The 18953-nt window shown below is 46.6% G+C and overlaps 1 protein-coding gene across 2 annotated transcripts in view; it reads right to left on the bottom strand.

The window, feature by feature from the left end:
* Nucleotides 1–4294: 4294 nt before the first annotated feature.
* Nucleotides 4295–18953, bottom strand: part of CUNH2orf92 (chromosome unknown C2orf92 homolog) — a 33037-nt gene continuing 18378 nt past the window's right edge. Inside the window, exons 6-8 of one of the 2 annotated variants that reach the window (XM_064572575.1) lie at nt 8212–8319; nt 6743–6893; nt 4295–4716 (exon numbers count right to left, since the gene is read on the bottom strand). In XM_064572575.1, the coding sequence (XP_064428645.1) occupies nt 4581–4716; nt 6743–6893; nt 8212–8319 (395 nt within the window). In that variant the 3' untranslated portion in view covers nt 4295–4580. The remainder of the gene's footprint in view (nt 4717–6742; nt 6894–8211; nt 8320–18953) is intronic. The other variant, XM_064572576.1, reaches the window with a different exon arrangement.

Raw genomic sequence — 18953 nt, 5'->3', positions numbered from 1 at the left:
AAAATCCCTTCCCTTTGTGGAAGTGACGTTCAACGGGGGGAGACAGAGAAGTAACAAATAAGTATTCTATCGAGGGTAGCAGGTGATTTCAAGTGCTAAGGAGTAAAATAAATCAGGAGAGGGTAGAAGAGGTAGGTGGGTGTGTGATTTTTAATAGACAGGTCAGGAGAGGCCTCGCTGAGGCGCTAACCTGTGAATTAAGACTTGAGGGAGCTGAAGGAGGGAGCCATGCAGAGATGAGGGGAAAAGCATTCTGGGGAGAGGGAACAGCAAGTGAAAAGGCCCTGGGGCAGGACGGTGACCACTGCGAAGTGGGGATCATCTTGTTCCTGGTTGTGTCGCCAGCAACTGGAGTGACACTTAGCACATAATAGTGGTCAGTAAATATAGCATGGATGGATGAAAATCCCAGGTATCGCCTTTAGGAAAAGCTTGCTCAGGGCTCAAATGATGCTTCCAGGTTGTTACCTCCTCCACTTGAAGACTTCATTCTCAGACAACTTTTCTTTCTGTGGTCTGACATAGTGACTCAGCAGATCTTACTCAAAAAGCAAGAATCTTGAGTAAAATCTACGAGATCTTTAAAACTCTGAGAATGGGATATGATTCACTGACATATTTTATATTTGGAAAATGTTGCAAAATACATATAGAGAGAGTTATCATTTATTTAAAAAAGAAGGAGGGGAAAGAGAAAAGAACCTATCTCTCCATTTTCCCAGCAGAAACTCTAACACAGTTCATTGGCTGAGTGGATCACATGTCCATCCCCCAACCAGTCCCTGAAGCCAGTGGATGGGATGTGAGAGTGGCTTAGGACTAGGTCACATGCCTCACGCACACCACATTGAGACAGAGGAGAAGAACCCAAGGGAAGTCAGAAGCTATGGCTGGAAGGAGGGAGAAAGGATGCTGGGCAGGCAAAGAGCCAAAGTGTTGCAAAATAATCATAATAGCTAAGATTTATTTATTCCTTTATATTGAACGCTACTGTATGTTGGCCCCAGCAAAGGTGCAATGCTCACAACAACCCCACAAGGTAGGTTAGCCCCCATTTTACAGATAGAGAAATTGAGGCCAAGAAGAAACTGAGGCTTGAGATTTCACAGCTAGTGAGAGGCAGAGGCTGGGAGCCCAGAGCCTCCACAGGGCTCCATCCTGAAATCCCCTGTGCTGTTTGGTGTCTGCCCCTCACCCAGCCAGGGTCAGGTTAGCTAGACCAACCACTGAGCTGAAGGTGGAAGCCCCCAGCATGAGAGCAGACTAAGAACGCAGGGAGACATCTCCTGGATAGAGGAAGAGGTAAACCCAAGCGGAGGCTCACAGTGGGCCCATAGGCAATGGGGAGACCACTGGCAGAGGCTAGAGGTCATTGACCCTAACTTGTTCTTCAAATGGAAGCCTGAGGTAGGGGTGGGAGGCCAACAGGAGGATGGGCTGCTTCTCAGTTCTAGGGTTCCAAGAGGTTGGGATGAGGATGGGATGAGGGTGGGGGTGCAACCTATCAGTAGCTCAAGGAAGAGTCTGGTATTTATGGTGTGCCTGCTGTATACCTAAGCCCTGACAGCCTCATGTCCTCCCAAGCTTCCAAGGGGATACCAGCAACCCACTGACAGGAAGGCTGTTCTACCTACTCTCCATGGTGTCCCCAGCCCCGCACAGTGCCTGGCATACAGCAGGTGCTTAATAAATGGTTCTTGCTGAATGAACCCTGGGAAGGAGGTAAATGCTTACCCCTATGGCAAAAATAAGGACACTGAGCCTCAGAGATGGTCAAGGCAGGACTGGTACTGGAGTCCAGCTGAGCCCAGCATCCCAGGGGACCGTTCGTGGGATATGCCCTCCCTTCTTTCCTCCCTCCCTGCTCAGTAGCAACACTGTTGGGGGCTTGGGAAGATGATGCCTAGGCCAGCACAAGACGGGCCCAGGGCTCCCAGGGCTCCAGGACTCCTTGCCCACATGAGACCGCCAGCCACCTTTGGGTATATGAGCTCCCTTGCCCTCAGACAGCGCTATAAGTTGCCCCCCAGGAAAGCCCACAAAACCTGCCATGAGCAGGTACCTCTCACAGTCTGTCTTTGGAAGGGTCCCTTCCTACAGCCATTGATCCAAATCTAGGTTCTCAGAGCTTAGAAGGATTTGGTTCAAAGAGAGAACATATTTTGGGGGGGGAGGTTTTGTTTTTTAAAAAGAGGACAGAAGGGCGCCTGGGTGGCTCAGTCGGTTAAGCGTCTGCCTTCGGCTCAGGTCATGATCCCAGAGTCCTGGGATCGAGCCCCACATCGGGCTCCTGGCTCAGCGAGGAGCCTGCTTCTCCCTCTCCCTCTGCCTTTCTCCCTGCTCATGCTCTCTCTCTGTCTCTGTATCTCTGTGTCTCAAATGAATAAATAAAATCTTTAAAAAAAAAAAAAAAAAGAGGACAGAAGATCCCACTTCTCAAGGGAAGACCCTTGAAATTGGAGTGGGATGTATGCCAGAGGGTCCATGGAGTTTGCCCAGACTGAAACCAGTAGGGCTTGTCAGGGGTATTAACCTGGACTTAAAGAGTCACAGTGACTCCCTGGTGCTGGTCCATCCTCCAGGTCAAGGCTTGGACCATCCCTAGTAGGACTCAAACAAGAAGAAAGTGGGCTGATTATTCACTGGGGAGAGAGGGGTGCAGAGGAATGTCTCACTCAGACCCAGCCTGGCCTTGACCTGTCCCCCAATTCCCCATGGCTTAAAGCTTTGAGGGCTTCCCCACTTTGGGAGAGCAGACAAGGAAAACCACATGGCCGGGAAAACCAGAGAGGGTGCCCTTAATATAAGCCACCCACCAGACCTGGTTTTCCAGAACCACTTCTATCCCTGGGGGGAATGCTTCACTCACTCCACCTCCCAAAAAAAGGAGACCAGAAGTCCTTCCCACTCATTCCTCCTCAGCAGGTCCCAAGGGTGACAGGGGCCAGGCTACTCAAAGGTTACAGCACAGACCCTGGGTCTGGATTAGAATCCAGGCTGCCCCCTTAGCTTGGGGCCTCTATCAGGTGATCTTAGGTGTCTGAGCCTTCCTTTTCTCGAAATAAAATGACAATAATCATGCCTAAAGGGGGACGACTGGGTGGCTCAGTCATTAAGCGTCTGCCTTCAGCTCAGGTCATGATCCCAGGGTCCTGGGATCGAGTCCTGAATCAGGCTCCTTGGCTCAGTGGGGAACCTGCTTCTCCCTCTCCCTCTGCTGCTCCCCCTGCTTGTGCGCTCTCTCTCTCTCTCTCTGACAAATAAATAAATGAAAATCTTTTTTAAAAAAAATCATGCCTAAAGGAATTTACACGCACAATAGGTTCTCAGTAAGTGCAGCTTATTAAGGTGGAGGAGGGTCCTAGGCTGAAGGTGACCCAAGAGACTTGGACCCAGGAAAGGAGCGCCGAGGCCAGCAGCGAGGAGGAGGCCGGGGTCCTCTCCAGCCGGAGGGAAGATTAGCCTGGGCCTGCACCTGCGGAGACTCTAAGCGGCTGAGCAAGAGCCCGCGGTGCTCGGCCCCCAGCAGACCGGGGGACCTTCTCCTTCCGCGGCGGTGAACTTCTGATGCGCCTCCAGCTTTTAGTCCACACCGGCCTCCGACACACCCGGGGTTCTCTGTCGGCACTGGTTGCCCTTGGTCTGCGGGTCCCTCCGGGCGTGATGTGCCCCCCGCCCTCCTGAGGCCACCTGCCTCCCTAGATCCCACTTCACTCCCTAGCGAACCCACCCACCCCCAGACGCCTTCCAGCCGGGCCCCGCGCGCGTCCTCGGCCGCCTGGACAGGGACCCTATGCCGAGGCCACAGCCCTCCCCGACCTCCGCCACTGTCGCTGTCGCCCGACCTCGGGCCTCGCTCGCGTCCTCGCCCTGCCGTCGCGACCGCCGCCCCCACCGCGGCCCCCGCCGGGACGGCAGTGGGTGTGCAGCCGCAGAGGGTGGGCGCTGGAGCGCGCGGACCCAGGGGCGGCTGCAGCCTCCAGGGGCCCCTGCGCCAGCCCAGGGCGCAACCTCTGTGTCCCCGTCCCAGGACAGCGGGCGTCCCCAGACACCACCTTCCAGCGCAGGGACAGGGCTGCTGGGCGTCCCCCACCGCTCCCCCCTCTGGACCCCTGCAGATGGGAGCTCAGAGACCTCAGAACACCACCAAAGAGCTTCAGCCCGCTGTCTGCCCTCTCCTCAGAAATGAGGACCTGCGAGGACCAGGCCTGCTTCCAATACTTTTGGTGGCCTCATGTGTGAGATTGTCTACATATTAGGTGTTCAATTAATACCTGCTCCCTGAATGGCTGAATCAGAGAACCGATGCTTTAATAAATAAATAAATCGGTAGTTGGTCGGGTTTGTCTTTGGGCAAATGTGTGTGTCTCCTGCACTAGCCATTAGAACCATACCACACCATAAGCATCCTGTGGTACAGCATTTGTGTCTTGGTCCATTCGAGATTGACAGGAGAAGGTCAACATTTTGTAGACCACACCTCACAGCCAGAAATCCAAGTGCCTCTCCGTGGTGTCCCGGTGGAGAGCTGCCTGGCCTCACAGCTTCCAGTCCTGGTTTGGCTGGCCCCACCAGCTGGCTTAGACACGGGACTTGCTCTTCAACAACTGTTCCTGTTTATCGCTGTGTTTTCCGGGGTTCTTTTCTTGAATCTTTTGCCACCAGGTCTTCCCATTCAGAATAAAAATATTATAGGTCATGTTCGCTGGAGGATGTCTAAAATAAAATACAACAAAACCATATTGCACAATGCTGTGTATAGGAATTCCTACCGTCTACTCATTGGGGAGTGACAGAGGCTGATGTTTCTGAGGGGTGAGCATTCTACTGCGCATCAGGAAGGTCTGTCATGTGTGAAACTCATTTTGCCTCTGGGCACCAGAGAGCCTCTGGGAAACTCCTTTCCCCCCACCTTCTGATGACACAGGCTCTCCACAGCTTCGATTCGCCTCTATGGGATGGAGCCACAGTCTTTTTTTTTTTTTTTAAAGATTTTATTTATTTATTTGAGAGAGAGAATGAGAGAGAGCACATGAGAGTGGGGAGGGTCAGAGGGAGAAGCAGACTCCCCGCCGAGCAGGGAGCCCGACGCGGGACTCGATCCCGGGACTCCAGGATCATGACCTGAGCTGAAGGCAGTCAGTCGCTCAACCAACTGAGCCACCCAGGCGCCCCCCTTTTTTTTTTTTTAATGAGCGAGAGAGAGCACATGAGAGGGGGGAGGGTCAGAGGGAGAAGCAGACTCCCCGCTGAGCAGGGAGCCCAATGCAGGACTCGATCCTGGGTCTCCAGGATCATGACCTGAGCCGAAGGCAGTCACCCAACCAACTGAGCCACCCAGGCGCCCGGAGCCACAGTCTTGACCACTTCTTCTGACACCTCTAAGAGGCACAGAAGGGCAATGACAAATCCAATGGATAAGCCCCAGTCAGAACTGTGAAGTGGGTCAAGCTTATTTCCAGAATAAGCTCTTTAAATCTTCCCTTTTTAACTTCTGCCACATTCCAGGCTCCCCTTTCACTTCAGGGAACCCAGTCCTGTCTCAGAGGAGGAAGCTGGGTGTGAGGCAGTGGTGGCCGGCCTGAACGGGTTATCAGTCTCAGGAGTCTTAGTGTTTTAAAGAACTCCTTTAGGGAAAGCAATGCCACTCTTGTGGGCAAACTTAAGTACTGCAGCCTCCGAGTTGGGGGTGGGGGGAGGGACACTTCACCCCCCATGGCACACCACAGCCCCCTTTCTCTGTGGACAAGCTGAGTTAGGCAAGACCCGAGGGACCTTGGGAAGCTGCTTTTCCCTGTGATTAAGAAGTGTGTCTCGGGGCGCCTGGGTGGCTCAGTCGTTAAGCGTCTGCCTTCGGCTCAGGTCATGATCCCGGGGTCCTGGGATTGAGCCCTGCATCGGGCTTCTGCTTGGCGGGAAGCCTGCTTCTCCCTCTCCCACTCCCCCTGCTTGTGTTCCCTCTCTTGCTGTCTCTCTCTGTCAAATAAATAAATCTTAAAAAAAAAAAAAAAAAAGAAGTGTGTCTCAAGGAATGCAGATGGAGGCACATAATTTCGAGATGCAGTTATTGCAAATGCATAGTCTTGTAAGCCATTTACTTTCTAGTGCCTTTCATGATTACAGCCACTGTGTCGGAGCCCTCTCATCGGGGGGATAGCAGACATATTTAGCAAGTGGTACAGACAGCCCCTGACTAGTCAACGTGGCCACTGTCAGAGCACAGCCCTGGAGGGCCACTCCTGGGCCAGGCATGAACCCTTCATTTGCAGGACTCTGGGGAAGACTGGAAAGTCTGTGGGAGGTCCTGGGAAGGTGATCTTCACCAACCAGTAGGGGGATCTTTCAATATTCTAACAATCAGGGCTACTGACCCAGGGTGAACAAGCCAAACATCAGCCCTGTGCTCATCTCCTCCACGGCCTCATCCCTCCCTGCCCTCATCTTCCTATTTTCCAATCTTTCAGCCCGAGGCTGTACCATCTCCTCTTTTAAGTGGCCCTCGGTGTGAAAACAGGTGTGGTCGAACCTAAGGGATTCTTTAGAGGCAAGCATGGTCCAAGCCAGGAAATCCATACCTAGCTGTGCATCACCACCAAGGCAGGGCTTAAAAACTCCTAGCCTGGGCCATCCATACTCTATGAATATACAACCTAACTCCAGGATCAGCAGGAAGCTCTGGGGCAACATTGGCACAAATACCCACGAGTCCTTCGAAGGAAGGCGGGAGCTATGAGCCACTCACGATAGTTGTTTCCTCCTGATGCATGTGGTCAAGGCCAGCACCAACAACACTGTGACCACAAGGATTCCCGCCACTGAGGCGGCGGCAATGATGATGTTCCTCTGGAGGAACTGCAGAAGCTGCGCACACGGTACGTTCTTATTTTGAACATCTAAATGAAAAGGCACATGGCAAAGTAAACAGAAAGAGACAGCCCCATACAGATCTGCAGGGACAACCAGAACTGAAGACTGTAGCAACTTAGCTGCTGGCTCCAAAAGTCCTCTTGGGGACAAAACAGGCTTTGTCTAGGAAAATACACTCGTAAGCTGTTTGGCGGTGGAGGTGAGAAGCTGAGGGTATGAGCCAGCAAGCAGCAAAGCAACCAAAAAGTAGAGACAACAAGGCACAGTTTGCAGGAGGAGAATAACAGGGGAGAGGTCAGATGGAAAGAGGAGTCAGGGGCCACAGAGGCAGTGGAAAGTTCTGCAATGGCTACTAAAAACAATGGAGTCAAATATTCAGTTTGAAGCTGGCCCCCATCACCCCACCCTCCCAGCTTCGGGAAGTTCTGCCACATATATATAATCTGCCTCAAGTCTGTAAGTTTGGGGGAATTTCATGCACAAGGGTAAACATGCCACCAGATGATCTTGAGCTCTTACAGCCTGTAGGGACTTGCAGACATCTTGAGGGTAGATTCGGAATGCCACCGGGTGTGGGCTTTAGAGCGCAAGGCAATCTTAGCTGGAGACCCCAGCTGATATCAGGGACTCCTAGAGCTTCTGTCACTCCATTTGTAATGTGACAAAAGCAGGAATCAAGGACATGGGGCACAGACGTTCCATAACAGGAAATGGATGGTTTGGTGTGGAAAACCACTGAGGGGGCACCTAGCAATGCAGGCAGGGGGATGCTGGCCAAGGGCCATCTTGGGTTATGGGGAGAAATTTAGAAATGTCCAAGCAGGGGGAGTGGAAGAGGGAGAAGCAGGCTTCCCGCTGAGCAGGGAGCCCGATGTGGGACTCGATCTAAGCTACAGGAAGAGGCCACAGCACCAAGCAACTCTAAGGGCCCTGTTGGAAAAAGTCAGCACATTGCCATGATGGGCAAGTTTCTACCCATTCTGAATGGGCCCAGGCTCAGGTCATCCAAGGCTGAAGATCCAGGACTAGTTAATATTTGGATTTACTCCTCCTACTTGTTTGAAAGTCTCAGCGTGCAGTAATGGAGAGGCTCAGAAGATGATGCCTATGTTAGGAATGACCCTGGTTGGGTAGAAATGACTAAAAGTAGCATCTTTTCAAAAGGGTGGTCAAATTCCCAGAGTTAGTTTAATTCATCATTTTACTGGCAGATTGTATGCTTTTGTGGGTAAATTAAAGGCATGCTGACATCTCCTTTGTAAAAATACCATGAAAGGCACAGATGCACTCTGAAGTTATCTATACTTAAGTGTCTTATTTAGCTTACACTATATAGCTTATTACCTGTCCTAACTGCTTCTGCAAGTGTTTCTTTATCTATAGCAGAAAATGGCTCATTTATATCCCTGTTGGAGAGAGAGGATTCTTTATCCCTCTTCTCTGAATTGTGACCTACAGAAGACAAAAGACAAAATGAGTTCATCTAAAAACAACCATTGGTCTGTGATTAGTTCTATTTTTTTTTAAGATTTTATTTTTAGGGGTGCCTGGGTGGTTCAGTCATTAAGCAGCTGCCTCCGTCTCAGGTCATGATCCCAGAGTCCTGGGATCGAGTCCCACATCGGGCTCCCTGCTCAGCGGGAAGCCTGCTTCTCCCTCTTCCACTCCCCCTGCTTGTGTTCCCTCTCTCGCTGTGTCTCTCTCTGTCAAATAAATAAATAAAATCTTAAAAAAAAAAAAAAAGATTTTATTTTTAAGTAATCTCTACACTTACTGTGGGGCTCAAACTTACAACCCGAGATCAAGAGTCACCTGCTCTAATGACAGAGCCAGCCAGGCGCCCCTGATTAGTTCCATTTTCATGATAAAAGTAACTTCCCCCAGGGGCGCCTGAATGGCTCAGTCAGTGAAACGTCCAACTCTCGATTTCCCCTCGGGTCATGATCTCGGGGCCATGCGATCGAGCCCTGAGGTGGGCTCCACACTCAGCGGAGTCTGCTTGTCCCTCTCCCTCTGCTCCTCCCTTGCTCACGCTCTCTCTCTCAAATAAATAAATAAATAAAATCTTAATAAAAAATAACCTCGTCTAGAATCAAAGTGAGGAGTTAGGGAGGATTTTGGAGAAAAGTCCAAATGTACATCAATGTTTTGTTATTATTCTTTTAATCTAACAAATTCCTGGGTGACCCACCCATAGATTGAGACGGTGGTTTTCACACGTGAGTGTGCATCCAAATCACCAGGAGGCCTTAAAAGACAGACCGCTGGGCCCCACCCAAGAGTTTCTGATTCAGTAGGTCTGAGGAGGCTTGAGAATGTGTATTTCTCACAGACTACCCCACCCCCCCACACCCCCCGCCAAATGAGCTGGTCAGGGACCACCTTAGAGGACCTCGAGAGAATCTTTCAGTCAGTTGTTGAGCCTCTCTGACCCCAGTCTCCACAAGCGTAAGATAGAAATAATAAGACCTACCTCACAGATAGCATAATATTCATGGAAACAATTTATAAATCACGAAGTACTATAAAAATTTTTCTTAAATTGCAAGGGCAAGACAGAGTGAACTACACTGACATATGCATTTATTGGGAGAGGGGCTATAGAATGGCCTAGTAGAAACAGGCAGGGCTGAAAATCAGAAATATTAGCATCCTAACTCTTCCACTGGCTATCTTTGACTCGTTTGTATACGAGACCTTGTCAAAGGGCCTGAGTGAGTTTAGCGTGAAGAAGACTGGGAAGCCAGGAGATCTTTGTCCAACACAAGAATGGCCTTGGAAAGGGCCTGGGAGATGTTCTGAGAAGTTCCAGGAGCAAACCAGAACCAATGGGTAGGAGATCCAGCGAGATGTGTGGACTAAGAGGTTAGCAGTTAGAAAGTAAGGCTATTAAAAAGGGAATGAGGAGGGCACCTGGGTGGCTCAGTCATTAAGCGTCTGCCTTCGGCTCAGGTCATGATCCCGGGGTCCTGGGATCGAGCCCCGAGTCGGGCTCCCTGCTCAGCGGGAAGCCTGCTTCTCCCTCTCCCACTTCCCCTGCTTGTGTTCCCTCTCTCACTATGTCTCTCTGTCAAATAAATAAATAAAATCTTCAAAAAATAAATAAATAATGGAATGAGGAAGAGTGAGAAGTAATGAACCCTGTGTCCCTAGAACACTTCAAGGCTGGACCCCCCCAGGCCCAGATGCCTTTGAGCTGAGCGGCAGCTTTGGCGTGAGTTTGGTGAATCTGCCTTGGCCTAGTTCTCAAAGAGGTGGGAATGAGACAATGCGGTTAACACAGCTATGGTATGAAACAACAGCCTCTTGAGGTCTTAATTACTTCTGAGGAAGGAGAAAAATGTGTTCCTTATTCAATTTGACTTAGAAAAGAGAGAAAACTTCCAACTTAACATGAGTCATAATTACATGACTTCAGAAACGCCAGCTTGTCAAATCAGTCAAGAGATTAACAACCACAGATACACAGAAAACTCTGGACAGTGCAGAGTTAGTCCACTAAGGGGTTACATTGGCCTTGCTCTTTCATAGAGGTGTGGAAAAGATAGACTCATCACTTGAACACAAATTTTTACCCTCCTTGTCTCTGTACCACAAACACAAAACCAGAATTAGAAGCCACTGTCTACATTTACCATCAATATGGGTTGTGATTTTGATCATTTGTTGGATTTTTTTTGGTGAGACAAAATAAGCACAGTTACCGAGTTTTGCCAAATATAGTCAGTTTCCAAACCTCGTTTCAACTACAGAAAACCATTAACTATGAGAGAAGCAGTTACAGGAGCAAGGACAACAAGCTAAGCCCCACATCCATGAGGCAAACTCAATTCAAGTGCCAATCAGTCACATCCTGGGCTGGTAAAAATGTGTCAAATGAGCCCAGAACCAAGAAATTTTGGCTTTGTGTTCAAGGAAAAGTCGAAGTCTTATGTCATCATTTCTCTCTCTTTTTCCTCTTAGGAGACTAGCACTGAAATAAGACTTTGATTGCTTCTACTCAGAGCACCCTACTGCGGCCCTATTAACTAAGACCTAGGTTCCCTTCAGTGGAGCTAAATCAATAATAGCTGGAGCTCGCTGCACACCTGTGCACACTTTAACAAGACACGTCACTTCTCAAAAAAAAAAAAAAATCATTTCCTCAGCCCTCTTCCTACCCAGCCCTTTTTACCATTAATTTTGGGGGGGAATGGTCACGGCTGCTAATGAAGATTTGTGGATTTCCTAGTGCAGCAGAATAGCTTCAGAGCAGCTCCTGGCCTCTGAAGAGGGGCCTGGTCAGCCTCCTTTTCTTGTGTAGTGTGACCTCTACTACTGTCTGCGGGGAGGTCTCTTCTTAATTCACTCTCCCTACTCAAAAAACCTTAGTCAGCAGAACTGCCTCTCTTTTGTCCTCTCAAAGCTCCATGCAAATACAACCTGAAGCACATTTTTTTTTAAGATTTTATTCATTTATTTGAGAGAGAGAATGAGAGAGAGAGAGCACGAGAGAGGGGGAGGGTCAGAGGGAGAAGCAGACTCTCCACTGAGCAGAGAACCCCATGTGGAAGTCGATCCTGGGACTCCAGGATCATGACCTGAGCCGAAGGCAGTCGCTTAACCAACTGAGCCACCCAGGTGCCCCTGAAGCACTTTTTAAGCACCTTCCATTTTAGCAGATTTATAGCTAATAATTACGGATGACACCGACTTTCCTATTAGCAGTGAGCCCTTGGAGGACACAAGTGCCTTGTTCAGCTCTCTACTCCTGGCACAGCACCTCTCACCGAGTAGGAGATCAATAGCTAGGTCTTGAGTGAGAGAAGGAAACTTGAAGACTCTTGACTGCAACCTCATGAGAAACTCTGAGCCAGAACCACCCAGCTAAGCCTGATTCATTGGCCAAGGCTGCAGTCCTTTGAAGGCTGACTGGCACCAGAGGGTCTGCTTCCAAAATGACTCACTCATACAGCTGTTGGCAGAAGGCCTCATCTCCCCACTGGCTGGAGGCAGGAGGGCCCAGTTGCTCACCACAAGGGCCTTTCCTTAAGTCAGTGGACACTGCTGGAATGTCGTCACAACATGGCAACTGACTTTCCCCAGAGTGAGCAATTCAAGAGATAGCTGGGCAGAAACCACAATGTCTTTGATGACCTAATCTATGAAGTAGCACACCATCACTTCTGTCACATTCTATTCATTCGAAGCAAGTCACTCAGTCCAGCCCACACTCAAGGGGAGGGGTATCAAAGAATTTGTGGACCTATTTTAAAACCACAGTAGAAATGAAATTCCAAGGAAGACAGCTGAAGAAAGGAAATATTTGCTTATGTCCATATAAACATAAGGATTTGAATCAGCTACCTCAGGTTTTGTGGATGGAGAGAAGTAACACCATTACAAAGGGATCTACACTCTACCGGAAGCCTGGAATTGGGTATGTGACCCATCCCATTAAGCAGAGACGCCTGAATGATTGAATCAAGTGTTGAGGTTGAACCATATGAAAATAGAGCTATTTGACCAGTTTTTTTAAATTTTTATTTATTTATTTTAGAGAGAGAGAGCAGGAGGGAGGGGCAGAGGGAGAGGGAGAGAGAATCTCAAGCACACTCCCTGCTGAGCTCGGAGCCTGATGCAGGGCTCAATCCCATGACCCTGAGCTCATGACCTGAGCTGAAATTAAGGGTTGGACACTTAACTGACTGAGCCACCCAGGCGCCCCTTGACCACTTATGACCTACAAAAAAACAGTAAGTTCAAATGATTCAACCTGACATTATAGTTCCAAGGGAAGTTTTCTAATCTTCTAATTGTGAGACTCCTAGAAACTCAACATCATGGATTATCAAGATGAGTGTAATGATTAATATGTAATGTGATGCTTTGTGTAATTAAAAAAAAAAAAAAGGAGTGGCCTCCAAACCTAGTTTAAATTGGCCACTGTACACCTTGGGGGTCTGGGGAGGTAGAGGAAAATAAACCCATTTTATACTCCAAGCACTGAGTCAAGCTCCTATAAGGGAGAAAAATCACACACTGAAAAAGCCAAAAGTAAACTTGAAGAAATGGAAAGACATCCCCATTTCCAGCACAGAATGATTTACCATCAGTTTTCCCAAAGTGAATATTGTGTTATAAATTTCATGTGATGCTAATAAAAATATCAACAGGCTTCTAATGAAGTTACACAAGTTGATACATGTGCAAAAACAAACATGCAAAAATAGCCAGGAAAACGCTGAACAAACAAAAACTGCAAAGAAGGGCCTAGTCTCATAGGCTGAATAGTATGAAACATACTATTTCAGCCTCTGTAATTAAAATAGTGTGGTACTGGGCGCCTGGGTGGCTCAGTTGGTTAAGCGACTGCCTTCGGCTCAGGTCATGATCCTGGAGTCCCGGGATCGAGTCCCGCAACGGGCTCCCTGCTCGGCGGGGAGTCTGCTTCTCCCTCTGACCCTCCTCCCTCTCATGCTCTCTGTCTCTCATTCTCTCTCTCGCAAATAAATAAAATCTTAAAAAAAAAAAAATTTAAAAAAACAAAACAAAACAGTGTGGTACTGTTGTATACAGAAACCAGTAGGCCAGTGGTTAGGATAGAAAGCCCAAGAAGAGGGGTGCCTGGTGGCTCAGTCATTAAGCATCTGCCTTCGGTTCAGGTCGTGATCCCAGGGTCCTGGGATCGAGCCCCGCATCAGGCTCCCTGCTCTGCAGGAAGTCTGCTTCTCCCTCTCCCACTCCCCGTGCTTGTGTTCCCTCTCTCACTGTGTCTCTCTCTGTCAAATAAATAAATAAAATCTTAAAAAAAAAAAAAAAGCCCAGGAAGAGACCCAGGACATATGGGAATTTAGTATAAGATAAAGGAGGTATCTCAGATCATTAGAGCACAGATGGACTTTTTAATAAATGGCGTAGCATTTCAGAGAAAAATGGCATGACCTGGACTGTGCTGATGAAATCATTCGAACCCGTGTGTGGTTCTCAGTATAAAATCATCCTTTCACGTCTCCTGGTGTAGACCTAGGTATCAAAGAGATGCTCAACTACATTGAATTTATGATTATCATGAAATTCACAGAAGGAAATGTATAGGACAAATTCAGGAATATTAGAGGTATTCATTTTGAAGAGAATTCTGTGGTAAATTAATCTCCAAAAACCATCTAGGTCAATGGTTCCAAATGTTACCTGTAGGCAAATCACTTGGAAAATAGGCATAATTGTTTGGAACCCTGGACTCCACTTTTAGAAACTCTTGGTGGGTTCCAGAAATAAGGGTTTATAATCTCTTCCCATTTCTGATCCTCTACTCCATGGTTCAGGGTTGGGAACCACCCTTACTCCCAGGAAAGCCCACATATTTGCAAGCTTGGACAGTGACATAATTAGCCTATTTTCCCTTTTAAATCTTTCTATCTGCCTAGGGAAGAAATGCTTCATGGGATGCTAGTTCTTCAACCTGTCTTCAGAACCAATCTGCCTCCACCATAATTGGGTCTGTGAGATGAGCCTTTGCTCATCAGCTAAAGGGAAGCACTTTCCCACACTCCTCATGGTGGGGAGGGAGAGAACTCCTCTGGGGTATCACTTCAAGAATGTGCTCTGCCCCTAAAGGAATTTGCAAAAACAAAACCAGCCCTACAAGAAATCTTGAAAGGGGTCCTCTAAGCAAAGAGAGACCCTAAAAGCAACATAGGCCAGAAAGGAACACAGACAATATACAGTAACAGTCACCTTACAGGCAATACAATGGCACTAAATTCCTATCTTTCAATAGTTACCCTGAATGTAAATGGGCTAAATGCCCCAATCAAAAGACACAGGCTATCAGATTGGATTAAAAAACAAGACCCGTTGATATGCTGTCTGCAAGAAACTCATTTTAGACCCAAAGACACCCCCAGATTGAAAGTGAGGGGGTGGAAAACCATTTACCATGCTAATGGAAACCAAAAGAAAGCTGGGGTGGCAATCCTTCTATCAGACAAATTAGATTTTAAACCAAAGACTGTAATAAGACATGAGGAAGGACACTATATCCTACTTTAAGGGTCTATCCAACAAGAAGATCTAACAATTGTAAATATCTATGCCCCTAACATGGGAGCAGCCAATTATATAAGGCAATTAATAACAAAAGCAAAGAAACACATCGACAACAATACAATAATAGCGGGAGACTTTAACACCCCCCTCACTGAAATGGACAGATTGTCTAAGCAAAAGATCAACAAGGAAATAAAGACTTTAAATGACACACTGGACCAAATGGATTTCACAGACATATTCAGAACATTCCATCCCAAAGCAACAGCATACACATTCTTCTCTAGTGTCCATGGAACATTCTCCAGAATAGATCACACCCTAGGCCATAAATCAGGTCTCAACTAGTACCAAAAGACTGGGATCATTCCTTGCCTATTTTCAGACCACAATGCTTTGAAACTAGAACTCAATCACAAGAGGAAAGTCGGAAAGAACTCAAATACATGGAGGCTAAAGAGCATCCTACTGAAGAATGAATGGGTCAACCAGGAAATTAAAGAAGAATTTAAAAAATTCATGGAAACCAATGAAAATGAAAACACAACTATTCAAAATCTTTGGGATGCAGCAAAGGCAGTCCTAAGAGGAAAGTATATAGCAATACAAGCCTTTCTCAAGAAACAAGAAAGGTCTCAAGTACACAACCTAACCCTACACCCAAAGGAGCTGGAGAAAGAACAGCAAATAAAGCCTAAGCCCAGCAGGAGAAGAGAAATAATAAAGATCAGAGCAGAAATCAATGAAATAGAAACTAAAAGAACAGTAGAACAGATCAACGAAACTAGGAGTTGGTTCTTTGAAAGAATTAAGAAGATTGATAAACCCCTGGCCAGACTTATCACAAAGAAAAGAGAAATGACCCAAATCAACAAAATCATGAATGAAAGAGGAGAGATCACAACCAACACCAAAGAAATACAAACAATTATAAGAACATATTATGAGCAACTCTATGCCAGCAAATTAGATAACCTGGAAGAAATGGAGGCATTCCTAGAGATGTATCAACTACCAAAACTGAACCAGGAAGAAATAGAAAACCTGAACAGACCTATAACCACTAAGGAAATTGAAGCAGTCATCAAAAATCTCCCAAAAAACAAAAGCCCAGGGCCAGATGGCTTCCCAGGGGAATTCTACCAAACATTTCAAGAAGAATTAATACCTATTCTTTTGAAACTGTTCCAAAAAATAGAAATGGAAGGAAAACTTCCAAACTCATTTTATGAAGCCACCATTACCTTGATCCCAAAACCAGATAAAGACCCCATCAAAAAGGAGAACTACAGACCAATATCCCTGATGAACATGGATGCAAAAATTCTCACCAAAATACTAGCCAATAGGATCCAACAGTACATTAAAAGGATTATTCACCACGACCAAGTGGGATTTATCCCTGGGCTGCAAGGTTGGTTCAACATCTGCAAATCAATCAACGTGATACAATACATTAACAAAAGAAAGAACAAGAATCATATGATCCTCTCAATAGATGCAGAAAAAGCATTTGACAAAGTACAGCATCCTTTCTTGATCAAAACTCTTCAGAGTATAGGCATAGAGGGTACATACCTCAATATCATAAAAGCCATCTATGAAAAACCTACAGCGAATATCATTCTCAATGGGGAAAAACTGAGAGCTTTCCCCCTAAGGTCAGGAACGTGGCAGGGATGTCCACTATCACCACTGCTATTCAACATAGTATTGGAAGTCCTAGCCACAGCAATCAGACAACAAATAGAAATAAAAGGCATCCAAATCGTCAAAGAAGGAGTCAAACTCTCACTCTTTGCAGATGATATGATACTTTATGTGGAAAACCCCAAAGACTCCACCCCAAAACTGCTAGAACTCATATAGGAATTCAGTAAAGTGGCAGGATATAAAATCAATGCACAGAAGTCAGTGGCATTCCTATACACCAACAACAAGACAGAAGAAAGAGAAATTAAGGAGTCGATCCCATTTACAATTGCACCCAAAACCATAAGATACCTAGGAATAAATCTAACCAAAGAGGCAAAGGATCTGTACTCAGAAAACTATAAAATACTCATGAAAGAAATTGAGGAAGACACAAAGAAATGGAAAAACGTTCCATGCTCATGGATTGGAAGAACAAATATTGTGAAGATGTCAATGCTACCTAGAGCAATCTACATATTCAATGCAATCTCCATCAAAATATCATCCACTTTTTTCAAAGAAATGGAACAAATAATCCTAAAATTTGTATGGAACCAGAAAAGACCCCGCATAGCCAGAGGAATGTTGAAAAAGAAAAGCAAAGCTGGCGGCATCACAATTCCGGACTCCCAGCTCTATTACAAAGCTGTCATCATCAAAACAGTATGGTACTGGCACAAAAACAGGCACATGGATCGATGGAACAGAATAGAGAGCCCAGAAATGGACCCTCAACTCTATGGTCAACTCATCTTTGACAAAGCAGGAAAGAATGTCCAATGGAACAAAGACAGTCTCTTCAACAAATGGTGCTGGGAAAATTGGATAGCCACATGCAGAAGAATGAAACTGGACCATTTCCTTACACCACACACAAAAATAGACTCCAAATGGTTGAAAGACCTCAATGTGAGACAGGAGTCCATCAAAATCCTAAAGGAGAACACAGGCAGCAACCTCTTCGACCTCAGCCAAAGCAACTTCTTCCTAGAAACATCACCAAAGGCAAGGGAAGCAAGGGCAAAAATGAACTATTGGGACTTCATCAAGATAAAAAGCTTTTGCAAAGCAAAGGAAACAGTCAACAAAACCAAAAGACAACCGACAGAATGGGAGAAGATATTTGCAAATGACATATCAGATAAAGGGCTAGTATCCAAAATCTATAAGGAACTTATCAAACTCAACACCCAAAGAACAAAGAATCCAATCAAGAAATGGGCAGAAGACATGAACAGACATTCTTCCAAAGAAGACATCCAAATGGCCAACAGACACATGAAAAAGAGCTCAATATCGCTCGGCATCAGGGAAATCCAAATCAAAACCTCAATGAGATACCACCTCACACCAGTCAGAATGGCTAAAATTAACAAGTCAGGAAACGACAGATGTTGGCAGGGTTGTGGAGAAAGGGGAACCCTCCTACACTGTTGGTGGGAATGCAAGCTGGTGCAGCCACTCTGGAAAACAGTATGGAGGTTCCTCAACAGGTTGAAAATAGAGCTACCATATGATCCAGCAATTGCACTACTGGGTATTTACCCCAAAGAGACAAAAGTAGGGATCCGAAAGGGTACGTGCACCCCGATCTTTATAGCAGCAATGTCCACAATAGCCAAACTGTGGAAAGAGCCAAGATGTCCATCGACAGATGAATGGATAAAGAAGAGGTGGTATATATATACAATGGAATATTATGCAGCCATCAAAAGGAATGAGAGCTTGCCATTTGCAACGACGTGGATGGAACTGGAGGGTATTATGTTGAGCGAAATAAATCAAACAGAGAAAGACATGTATCATATGACCTCACTGATACGAGGAATTCTTAATATCAGGAAACAAACTGAGGGTTGCTGGAGTGGGGGGTGGGGTGGGAGGGATGGGGTGACTGGGTGATAGACACTGGGGAGGGTATGTGCTCTAGTAAGCACTGTGAATTGTGCAAGACTGTTGAATCTCAGATCTGTACCTCTGAAACAAATAATGCAATATATGTTAAGAAAAAAAAGAAGAAGAAGAAGAAGGTAGCAGGAGGGGAAGAATGAAGGAGGGGAAATCGGAGGGGTAGATGAACCATGAGAGACGATGGACTCTGAAAAACAACCTGAGGGTTCTAGAGGGGAGGGGGGTGGGAGGATGGGTTAGCCTGGTGATGGGTATTGAGGAGGGCACATTCTGCATGGAGCACTGGGTGTTATGCACAAACAATGAATCATGGAACAATACATCTAAAACTAATGATGTAATGTATGGGGATTAACATAAGAATTTAAAAATTTAAAATAAAGAATGTGCTCTGCCCCTCATCAGTCCCTGTCCCCAGGGGGAGAAAGGGACTTCACAGGTAAGTTTGG

This window comes from Mirounga angustirostris, unplaced genomic scaffold (assembly GCF_029215605.1).
Source record: "Mirounga angustirostris isolate CCGP_5_RB_7025 unplaced genomic scaffold, mMirAng1.0.hap1 SCAF_10, whole genome shotgun sequence".
NCBI lineage: Eukaryota > Metazoa > Chordata > Mammalia > Carnivora > Phocidae > Mirounga > Mirounga angustirostris.
This window is presented reverse-complemented; position numbering and strand designations above follow the sequence as displayed.